The following is a 12164-nucleotide window of genomic DNA, read 5'->3' on the forward strand; positions in this document are numbered from 1 at the left end:
ATTTTCAGCAAGTTATCATCTTTGGGTGAAATTCTGAGATATGATGTTGCTGCTGAATTTGGTGTGATGAAAATGAGGATGTTGCAGTCTGCAGAAGAAAAGGTGCCTGTGTGGTACATCATGGATGAATTCGGATCTCGGGTTCAGCACTCTTCCCAGCCAACTTGCTGTATGGCTCCTCTGTTCTACGCCCCACAACAGATCGCTTACTCAGTGCTGTGGCCACTGCAAGACCTGGAGAATGGAGGTATGCACACATGAAAACATGTGTAACAGAGCAAGAAGTCATTTTCAGTCCACCACAGCTTTCAGGTACATTTTAATATAAATGTAATGTTGTGAAAAGACAGATAAATGTATATAAATGTATTTTCCAAAATACATTTGACATTTATGACATATAGTGTGAACTGTTTTTTTTTTGTTTTTTTTTATGACTCAGTCAAACTTGCTGCCCTTATATACTTAATCCAAAACATATGGTGTCTGAATCACCCAAATCAGTCAGACAACTCTCAATTCATACTGAATACTCCCACTGAACTGCAACACACACAAAAAAAAACAACAACCAAAATACAACTTATACAAAATAGTATTGTTATTGCTTAGCAAGTTGTTTGGCAGCTCTAGGATCATGAGATCCCGGGAGAATGATCAAGTAGATGCAGAGAGCTAGTATACCACCACAACGTTGTCAGTATTATTAAGGAAGATGGGTCGTGTTTATATTCATGCAATAACACACAGGATGTCCTAGGCATCCAGTCAAAGTTTTCAGAGGTCAAACATTAGCCTATATCAGTATTATGAGAAATAGAGACAAGTGAGAGATGTGTTTGAGTATTGTTGTATTTAAATATACCAACTGAATGCTTTAATTTACATCTGTATCATCCAAAAACCAATTCCAGAAAAGGAGATTTATACGCTCATGATGCAAAAAACTTCAATCCAGGTCAGACGGTGGGTGGTATTTTAGTATGCAAATTTATTCAGAGAATATAGAAAGTGAGAAAACAAATCATCACTCGCAAACAGATTATTAAGTATTACAATCAAATATAGAAAATGCAAATCCAAAAATAATATAGTTTTAAAAGCAATCCATATATGATGGATTTTGCCTAAGATTAGTAAAAATGATTATAATATTCAAAAGTAAAATACATTTTAAAAATAATAAGTATATAAGAATACTTGAATATCAAAAGTCAAAGTAATACAATTCAAAGTATCTGAGTTGAATAAACCTATAGAAGTTCAAAGTATTCAAGTGAGCCCGAAATACAAGGAAAGGTAAAGATGAGAAACGAAGCTCAGCTAGTATAGACTAGACTGAACTCAGTCTGATAAGGGAGGGTGACTGCACCTCTCTTATACCCCTTCAAAACAATAGACCTTGTGATTAAAACTGAAGTCATGTCTCAAATAGATTTATAAATATTGGTCATATGCCTCCGGTCTATACAAAAATACCTAGATATGCCGTGTAGTTTAGTTTCGCTTCCACATTTTAGAAGGTCAGAACATCTTATGGTTACCAATCATAGGATTACTGATGGTTAGATTTAACTTCCTCACATGGACTAGGCTCAGTTGAATACAGGGTTACAAATATATAGAGAGATTGGCTGGACTGCGTCCCTCATTAAAACTCAGACATACAGAATCATGAATAGCTCGAGAATAAACATTGTGGAACTAAAATCCAGGCATACAGAATCATAAAAGCTCAAAATATAAACTTTTTGTTGAACTATATGGAAAGCCGCTGCATCATCTATTTCTATTTCTATATTGCTGCAGAAGTCTTCTAAGGTCTGCAGCAGCCTGTTATTTTATACAGATTTCTTATGTGTGTAAATTGAATATCATTTATTGTGTTTTGCATGACAGTTGTGTGTTCTGTGCTTGCAGCTTGTAAGGTCATAAAGAGCATATAGACTTTAGGGGCTGCATGAAATGTATTCATTTTTATATCCGAAGTACTTTGGAAAAGTGCAGCTTCTTTTTCACCACACACACCCAATATAGTGGTGCCTTAACGAATGTGTATAGTTTGGCGAACAGGCAATACCCAGATACATTCATGTGTCTTATGAAACACTTCAGTCCCTGTCTGGTTCATGTGACCTCAATCATGAAGTTTCCCATTGTGCTAGATGTCAGCGAAATTCTAATTCAATAACAATTTGTAGAAACTGAGAATGAAAACCCTAACAGATTTTTGTCTTTCTATTGCTTTAATTCTCTGCAGAGAATGATCTGGTTTACACACAGCTTGAGTCTCTGTGCAAAGAGATATCACACAGACTCACAGCTCACCTTTTATAGTATGTAAAAAGATATATTGAAGGACAGATTAGGACCTTTGAGCCAATCATGTTGCTCAGTGCACATCAACCCATAACACAGGCACATCTCATGCACATTACATTGTAGATGTTTGGTTACTCTCAAAACTGCCCGTCCCTGGTAAACAGTTTCCCCTTAAATGTTGTTTTTCAACCTAAAGCAGTTGCTTGCACAAGTTACATAAAAGAACACAATGTCCCTATGGACTATATATACTACCTTATTCATTGTATGTTAAATACCAAAGCCGCAGACAGAACACACAGGCTGTGTTGCCTGCATATTTCCTTAAATGGGTTATATTATATTCTAGCCAGCACTGTTCTCTAGTGGCGACAAAATTGTAGTACTGATATTGATATTTTATTTGACTTGGTAATGATATTCTTCTTTTTAAAGGTGAAACCACTGTTTTGTCACATTTTTGATTGATGCAGAATTGAATCCACGTCAGAAGGTTGGATTGTAGGAATATGCAAATTTATTCAGAAAAGTTTGAAGATCAGAACCTTTAAATCATAACATGAACTTGAAACATTGAATTTTAAGGTAACACTTTATAATAACTGCACACTATTAATCATTAACTAAGCATTAGGAAACAGATAATTCATAATTTATAAAGCATTAATAGACAGTAATAAGCAGTTTATAAATACAGATATAAATGCTTTATTCTTGATTTTAAAGCATATCTATAATGTGTTTAATAATTGTATTTTCATACTTTATTCATGATCAATTTATCATTTCTCAATGAAGTATAGCATTATTTACAAACCAGTTATTTAGGAGTTGCCAGTGATTCATAAGATCACAAGAAATGTAGTAAATTCAGGTAGTTATAAAGCATTTAGTAGTCGTCAGTTAACTATTTATGTGAGCTCATCTAAAGTGAGTCTAGTTATGCCTTGTAAAGCATTTATAAAGGATATTTAAAGGCTCAGGTATCTTCTAAACAAAAAACGGAAACAAACACCACACAGTGATACAGAACATAGACATTTTAACAGCCTTTAAATCTCATTTGTAAAAGCTTTACAAGGCATAAATAGTCCTCACTTTAGATGAGCTCACAAAAATAGTTAACTAACAACTACATATGTTTAATAACTACCTGAATTAACCCTGAATTACAGTAGAAATACATGTTAATAAACCATTTATTAACACTATAAGTAACTATTATATGTCTGAATAAAAAGATGTATGAATGCACATTTAAATAGTTTATTAATCATTTACTTACAATTTCTAAGTGATCTTATGAACCACTGACAACTCCTTAATAACTGGTGTGTAAATAATGCTATACTTAATTTAGAAATGATAAGTTGATCATTAATAAAGTATGAAAAAACAATTATTAAATACATTATAGATATGCTTTTAAATCAGGTATAAAGCATTTATATCTGTATTTATAAACTGCTTATAAATGTCTATTAATGCTTTATAAATTATGAATTAACTGTTTCCTAATGCTTAACTAATGATTAATAGCATGCAGTTATTATAAAGTGTTACCAATTTGGATAATAGCCTTTGAAGCCAGAGAATACAAAACAACTGTTACTATAGTTTTAATAACAATCCATTTATGATGGGTTGAACACAAACTACAATTAATAAAAACTATGTGGAATGAATAAGTATACCATCTGAATTGAATAAAAACTTTCATAAAGTTTTGAGTCTGAGTCTTTAAAGTTTAAGGTTAGAGGGGCACCCTTTCTATAGTGAAGCTGAAAAAGGGGAAGTTTTAAGAGAGTGAGGAGAATAAGAGTAAAGAAGAAGTAAAAGGGTGCAAGTCATAACCTCTTTTATACCCCTGCAAGATACAAAGAAGATTGTGTTTAACAAAGAAATGTACATTGCATCAGGGGCAGAAGGGCTATTTCTAAATGTAAACACCCAAAACTCAGTATTGACCAAGTATACCGTGACCTTTAAAATAAGATTAGATTGTGGTTTTTCACCCCCTTCATCTACTGCAACGCTGGCAGTTACTCTTTAAAGTCTTAAAGAGTCTCTATTAAAGTCTTAATCTTTTAAGCTTCTTATATAAAGCAGACTTGGCTTAAAATTCAATTATATTATAATGTTTAAAAAAAAAAGTTTACAAATAAAAAATATTCCACATTGGAATGAAAGCTTAAATGAAATACTGGAAAAGAAAAGAAGTGAAAGTAGTGAAAAGAAAAGAAGTGAGAGTAGTGAAAAGTGAGAAGTGAGTAATGTCTCATAATTGGCAAGCATGGTGGTTACAGATATAATATTGAATTATGCAACACTTTAATATTTGATTACAAATCTGCCTGCGTTATTTTGGAATGATCTAATGTATTTTGGTAAGGTAAGGCAGTCTCTGTGCCATTTAGAAAGGGGTTTGAAGAGGATTTTGGTGTTGTGTTCAAACAAGAGGTCAAAAGGTTTCAAAGGGGGGTCTGTTTTTAGCTTTTAAGTCTTGGGAAGGGAATCAACCACATTTGTCTTGAATCATTATTCTTCATGTGGTAGGTGGAATGTGCCATCAAAAACTGTCGACCTGTTAAACTGTCAACAGACTGTTGAACTACCACAGTTGGATGCAGATCTGATGTCTGGATGACGTCTTTTGGGAAAACCCTCCTGGTGATTGGTTGGTTGTCTGGTTACGTAGAACTTCCGAGAGTTTTGGATGGTTTTGAGTTCTGGATGGCAAGAAAACTAGCAGTGTTGGAGTTGGTAGTTCCAGCCATGGGGAAGAAGGAAGAGTGCGCCGCATTTACTAGACTAGACGCGCTGAATTAGTTCAAGCATTGGGATTATCGAAGTTGATTTGGTCCATCCCACGATGTGATCTTCCAATGGGATGCTGTTGCAGAGCTTAGACACGCCCCGTACTATTTCTCGTCAATTAAACATCATGTGACATCTTCATGCGAGATGAAACTTTGGGTTAATACCTTATAAACTGTCATAATATGGACAAAATCTGGACATTTCATTCTCTCCAAATTTAAGCAAATAACATAAGCTTCAGTTCAATATTAAATGTTCCCTATCTTGCACACATTTAATAACACTATCTGTTAAAGTTATAAAAACAATACATAAAACTTTGGTTAAACTTGCACCGATTACCTTGAGCACATCAAACATATATAAAGACATAAAACGTTGTTTGTGAATATAGTTAAAAATTCAGATTTCTTAATGGTTGTCCTTTTGTAGGAAGATTTTCAAGCAAGCAGGAAGCAGAGTCATGGGATGGGTCAGGAAACAAACCCAGATGTTGATGTCACATGTTTAGCTCAAGATTAGTTTGCTCGATTTTGCAACAGACTTGTCCTCTGTTGTATGATCACATTATCACTTCACTTAATGTCGACATAGGGTTTTTTAGCAGTTCTCCTTGACAGGAAATGGGTCCAGACAATCTAAGTATTGTTCCTCTTCAGCTAATCATTACCTTAGTTCAGATCGCAGATGGGATGAAGTCGGCTCTTATATTTCCTTTGACGAAGTAACCGATACTGCATTTATTGACCTCTCTTAAATGTCCAAGGTACCGGGACTATTCCCGTGGTCCAGTAACAGGGAACATCAGACATTTGATTAATGGTTATTGATACAGAATCTAATCCAAGCCAGACGGTGGAGGTAGAATAATATGCAAATGTATTCAGAAAAATATAGAAAAATGTAACTACAAAAAATTACTTGGAAACTAAAGTATATAAAGTATCATAACCAGCTTCAAATATAGAAAATACAAATCCACTGTTAATATAGTTTTAAAAGCAATCCATTTGCGACAGATTGTGCCCATCTATTATTAAAGGGGGGGTGAAATGCTCGTTTTCACTCAATATCATGTTAATCTTGAGTACCTATAGAGTAGTACTGCATCCATCATAACTCCAAAAAGTATTTAGTTTTATTTAGTTTTATTATATTCATAAGAGAAAGATAGTCTTTACCGATTTTTCCCCGGAAAAACACGACTGACTGGAGGCGTGACGTGTGGGCGGAGCTAAAGAATCACGAGCGCCAGTTGCGTTGAGAGCGTTTGGAAGCTGTGACTGCTGTGAAGGCTGAAACTGAACTGAAACTGAAACTGAGCAGCAGTAGCAAGGACTCGCTCCGAGCGGTGCTCGAACCCGGGTCTCCGATGGGAGGCGGACGCACTAACAAGGAGGCAGAGATATTTTAAGCAGTTTTACTCACCGCCTGTGGTTCCAACACACAATCGTGACCCTTTTTCGTTGGGATTGCATCATCCTTAAGAAATAAACGATACGCAAATCCGTCGTCAAACTGGGCTTTGTTTGTAAAACAAGCATTTTAGAAATGCAGGGAACAAACACAAACACTTGCACAACTCCGTGGATGCTCTGTAAAAATAAACTCCATCCACTGGTCCCTTAATGCTGTTTTTTCTTTGGTAATCTGTGCAGGGTTGTCTTGCCCTGGCAACCAAAAACACACTCCTTTTGTGACATTTCGCGACGCTCTCGCTCTGATCAGTGAGTCTGTGCTGCTCAGCCTCGCTAGACGGGAGCGTGCGCTCTTCCGGCAAACGTGCCCTCAGGACCCATATAAGGAAATTCCGCTCCATCTAACGTCACACAGAGCCATACTCGAAAAAAACTTTCCGAAACTTGTGACAAACCGGAAGGAGTATTTTTGGAACAGAAAAACTCCTTCAAACATACAACTTAATTTTTTAAACTTTGTCCATGTTTAGCATTGGAATCCAACTCTTTAACAGTGTAAAAAACTCAGTATGCATGAAATAGCATTTCACCCCCCCCTTTAATAAAAATGAGTAACATCAGAATTGTGAAATTTCAACTCGCATTTAAACTTGCAAAACAATTTCCTTCTTTTTATGTTGCGAAATAAAAAACAGAATTGTGAGATATAACCATAGAATTGCAAAAGGTAAACTCAAAATTGTGAGTCAGAATTCTGAGTTCATATTTCCCAATTCAGACTTGTTTTATTTTTCTATTATTAATAAAAATGAGAACCGTATCCAAAAAGATATCCAAACTATAAAAAATACAAAGTATCTAAAAATACACAGTTAGAAATAAATACAATGTACATGGTCGGCCTCACGTAGCCAGACTATTAAATGCACATTTCCACATTGGGGAAGTCGTGGCCTAATGGTTAGAGAGTCGGACTCACAATCCAAGGGTTTGGCAGGAATTGTAGGTGGGGGAGTGCATGTACAGTACTCTCACTACCCTCAATACCACGACTGAGGTGCCCTTGAGCAAGGCACCGAACCCCCAACTGCTCCCCGGACGCTGCAACATGACTCTGGGTGTGTGTTTTCACAGTTTGTGTGTGTTCACTACTATGTGTGTGTGCACTTTAGATGGGTTAAAAGCAGAGCACGAATTCCGAGTATGGGTCACCATACTTGGCTGAATGTCACGTCATTTAGAAAAACTCATTAAATGTAATCATCAATAAATGTACATCTTTGAATAGAAAGTTTGAAATTAATTTCAAAAATAAATATTTTGTAATATTATACTTAATATTATACTTAATATTATTAATATTATATTTATTTAATGCATTCTCGAAGAATACAATTGTACATTTATTTTAAAAAGAATGTGAACCCACACTTTTGAAGAATAGTTTACATTACAGGCTTTCAATGATAAGTTTATGCTTGAATGATAAATCTGTCTGTTTTTAAATGATACAGTGAATAAAAAAAACAATCTCTTTTGATCATTTTTGTCAAGTTTGAAGTGAAGATCTACAATTGATTTCATAAGTCTTCAACTGGAAGATAACTCTTTAATCACTGCATGCTTTAAGGAGCATATAGTACACTTCATTCATTTTATGTCTTAAATGGCAAGATCAGATAGATACTTATCTATCTGTTCTTAACACTCCCACAGGGAACAAAGAGGAATACACCACAGGCCACGCCCCCAATGGAAACAAATGTGTTCACATGTCTGTGCATGATGATGCAAGACACATCAAAGATTCTCCATTAGACAGGTGTTAATATCAGATGTTAACAGGACCTTTTTTAACTTGAAAGTTTGCAGTCTTTAGGACTCAAGGTCTTACACCCCACAGGAAACAAAGGAGGTTATCGTTCACACCAACTTGCAAGTCATTTACTGCTTGGCTACTTGTCACGTAGCAGTTAGTGTGTTCATTTGATCCTGAGAAGTCCTTATCCCTGTGAAACTTGGCATATGAAATTCTAGTCAGAAATAAATACTGATAATTACCACTGTTGATCTGAAATTAAGTTTTGTCCCTGTTATGGTTGAATCACAGGACCGGATACCAGTTGCCTTGCCAAAAACTCTTTGTTATATGTATCAGGCATAGGAGAGAAACTTGTTGTCTTCATGCCAGCTGTATGTGTCTCTGGGGCATTAACCGTGAGCATAGCCTTATATACCACTGACTAAAGGATTTGCAATTCCTTACAAGGTAAAGAAACATGTTGGCTTGTTTAAAATAGAATGTATACTTCATGCTTACATCAGTTGATATATATGTATCACAAAACATAGATCAGAAGAAAAACAAGCCACCGTATGCATGGTGGAAACATGTTACGAGTAGACACATTCCTGCATGTACACACATTCTTGTATGGCCAAAATTATCTCTTTTTCCTATGTCTGCCATATGATCCTAACATGTTGATGCAGAACCAAGGCCATGGAGTATATATAACTTCCTCATGCACTTAATACATTATACATCCAATTATGAATATACTTAATATTGAAAGAATACATTTCTGGTCCACATCACTAAGCAAGATCAGATAGTTCGTAATAGTATAACAGGGAGATCTTCATAATAGTGTAGTAAAATCCTGATCCAGCCAGATGAGAAAAATGATATCAAAGATAATTTTACTGTTTAAGGAATACAATTTTTATTAAATAAGAATTAAATTCATTTTGAATAAAACTGAGAATACTGAGAATGATAACAATGGAAATGTTGTTAATTATCTGGTGTTTAAAAGAGAACATAATCAGTAGGGTCCTGAAAACTGCAGAATGCTGAATGTCGAACTCTAGTGAACTATTTAATTTTTTTTCAGTGCATCTACAAGACTGAGATAGAGAGAGGAAGTCTGTTGAATATATTGCTCACCACCCTGCATAGGTCATCCAACATACAATAACATGAAAGCTTGTTTTAAACATTTATATCTCTGATATTGAGAGAAAAAAAACATCAGAATTGTGAAATTTAAACTCGCATTTAAACTTGCGAAAAAGTTGCAATTTCCTTTTTATTCTGTGGCGAAATAAAAAACTGAATCGTTAGATATAACCACAGAATTGCAAAAGGTAAACTCAAAATTGTAGAGTCAGAATTCTGAATTAATATTTCTCAAATCAGACTTGTTTTATGTGAATTGTGAAATATAAACCCAGAATTATGAAGGGAAAAAATGTCAGGATTGAATGTGAAAATGTCACAATTACTTTTATTACATTTTATGCCATGATGGGCGAAGCTACCTGAATAATTTGCAGCAGATCTGAGCAAATAGTTTATTGTGGTTTGATATGAGATATGTTTGATATGAGAGCATTAACTCGTGTCAGCAAAAACACAATTGTGCATGTCAAATATGATACAGTAGGCTTTATGAGGTTTATGTAATGCTCATCATGCATATGAAAATGTCAAAGTTTTCACATTTCTGTTTGAAAGTACATTGATTAATGATTCTTTAAGCACTATATATAGTAGTAATATTTGGTAATGAATGTTAGTTAAAGTAAGACATTTAACCATTTATCAGATGAGGTGTCACGTGATTTTGCATATGGCGAGACCGACTCTTTGGTGAGGAGATGCCGTCTGTTAGCATGGCTTCCTGATGACCTTGAGGATGTGAGCGATGACGTCCAAGAACCGTCTGACCTTTACTATGAAGTGAGTGAATTTAATTATCCTTAAAATATTGTCTGCTTTGGAAATGTTTGTCTACGGGGAGTCTTAATGGCTGTTGGCATGCATTAAACTGCCTGGGTGCTTTTTGTGGACAACATTTTGATTCAGTAAAATCATTAAGTGCCATTTTCTCTCTACACCACTGCACTTTTCTAGACAATTCTGCAGGAGAACAAAGAGAAGCTTCCTATAGACATCCAGCTTTACTGTGTACCAGATGGAAAAGTGCTGAAGTAAGTCATTGTGTTAAATTTCAGATATTGTTTTCTGTTCTTGGCAACTTTTAAAGTTTGTTTTCTAAGGGTTAGTTCACCCTAAAATAAAAATGATGTCATTAATGACTCATCCTCATATCGTTCCAAACCCGTGAGACCTCCGTTCATCTTCGGACCACAGTTTAAGATATTTTAGATTTAGTCTGAGAGCTTTCTGTCCCTCCATTGAAAATGTATGTACAGTATACATTTTCAATGGAGGGACAGAAAGCTCTCGGACTTAAAAGACTTTTAGATTTAAAAGTTATATGCAAATTTATTCAGAGAAGTTTAGAGAACAGAAACTACAAATCATAATTATAATAATAACCTTTGAAACCAGAAAATGCAGATCAACTGTTACATTTATACATTTATGATGGATTGAACCCATCTACAATTAATAAAAATGAATAAGGTATAATGAAAAATTATCCCACCTGAATTGAATAAAAACCTTCATAAAAGTTCTAAGATTTAAAGTTTAAGGTTTAAGGTTCACCCAGCTAATCTACTGAGTGAAGCCAAAAAGTTTCACGAGAGTGAAGAGAGAAGAAGAGGAGAGAGGAGTGAATAAAGGGGGGTGCGAGACGCATAATTTTATGTTCCTGCAAACACACAAAGAACAAAGAATTATATGTTCAGAAAAGACGCTGTCGTCAGCGAAACAGGAAAAGGGCTATTCCTAAATCAGACATAGCAAGTTCCTAATTCAATAACAGCTAAGCATTCTGGTGTGCTCTGCAGTTTCTCACCCCTTCCCCACCCTTTAGGGACACAATATATATGTACTGACAGAAGTTTTAGGGAAAACAGTACAATCTTTGAGCTCCCTGTATAAAACAGACTCGACTTAATACCCAGTTAAAGGGGTCATGAAATGAGAAACCAAATTTGCCTTGATCTTTTGGAATATAAGAGGTCTTTGTACCATTAAAACGTCCTGCAAGTTTCATAGCTTAAGACGTCCTCCCCATTATAAACGAGCCATTTATTTAATCAAGCTCTAAATACAGCTCGTTCTGGATCCATGGTAAGAAGTGACGTCACGGTGCGAAGTGACGTTCCAATTATTTGCATATGACCGCCTCCAGCACAAGACAACTACGCTCATTTCGGATCGTTGTCGCGCCGCGCGCCTCACAAGTGTTCAGTCGACGGACAGCGAGTGGGTCTGTGTACAGGAAAATTACAATGCCACGCAGATGTGCTGTTCCTGGCTGTGGACAAACAACATCTTTGAATACGCTGCCGAAAGATCCTGACGTCAGGGAAAAATGGATGCAGTTTATTTTTTGCGGACGTCCCAGTCACGGCAGTGCTAATTTAAGTGTTTGTTCTATAAATTTTAACGATGACCCAAGTGTCGTAGCAAAGGTATTATTTATTTAATCCTAACCTGTGTCATCATAATTATATTTATAAGAAGCTTAAAAGCTTTATTGCCTAAAATGAAGTATTTATAGTCCATATTTTTATGATACTGCATTATATGCAGCATCTTCAAATATGGCCTGTGCATGCATTTTTGTCCGCGGTACACCCTATCATTTCATTGAAATTTGGTAAATAATGTTGAACTGTTAG

At 35.4% G+C, this 12164-nt stretch overlaps 1 protein-coding gene across 1 annotated transcript in view; it reads left to right on the plus strand.

Annotated features, from left to right (window-relative positions):
* ttll12 (tubulin tyrosine ligase-like family, member 12) overlaps positions 1-12164 on the plus strand; it is a 30914-nt gene that overhangs the window by 1880 nt on the left and 16870 nt on the right. Inside the window, exons 4-6 of the mRNA XM_052581895.1 lie at positions 88-247; positions 10172-10305; positions 10480-10556. Of these exons, the coding sequence (XP_052437855.1) occupies positions 88-247; positions 10172-10305; positions 10480-10556 (371 nt within the window). The remainder of the gene's footprint in view (positions 1-87; positions 248-10171; positions 10306-10479; positions 10557-12164) is intronic.

The sequence above is a fragment of the Carassius gibelio genome, chromosome A4 (assembly GCF_023724105.1).
Source record: "Carassius gibelio isolate Cgi1373 ecotype wild population from Czech Republic chromosome A4, carGib1.2-hapl.c, whole genome shotgun sequence".
NCBI lineage: Eukaryota > Metazoa > Chordata > Actinopteri > Cypriniformes > Cyprinidae > Carassius > Carassius gibelio.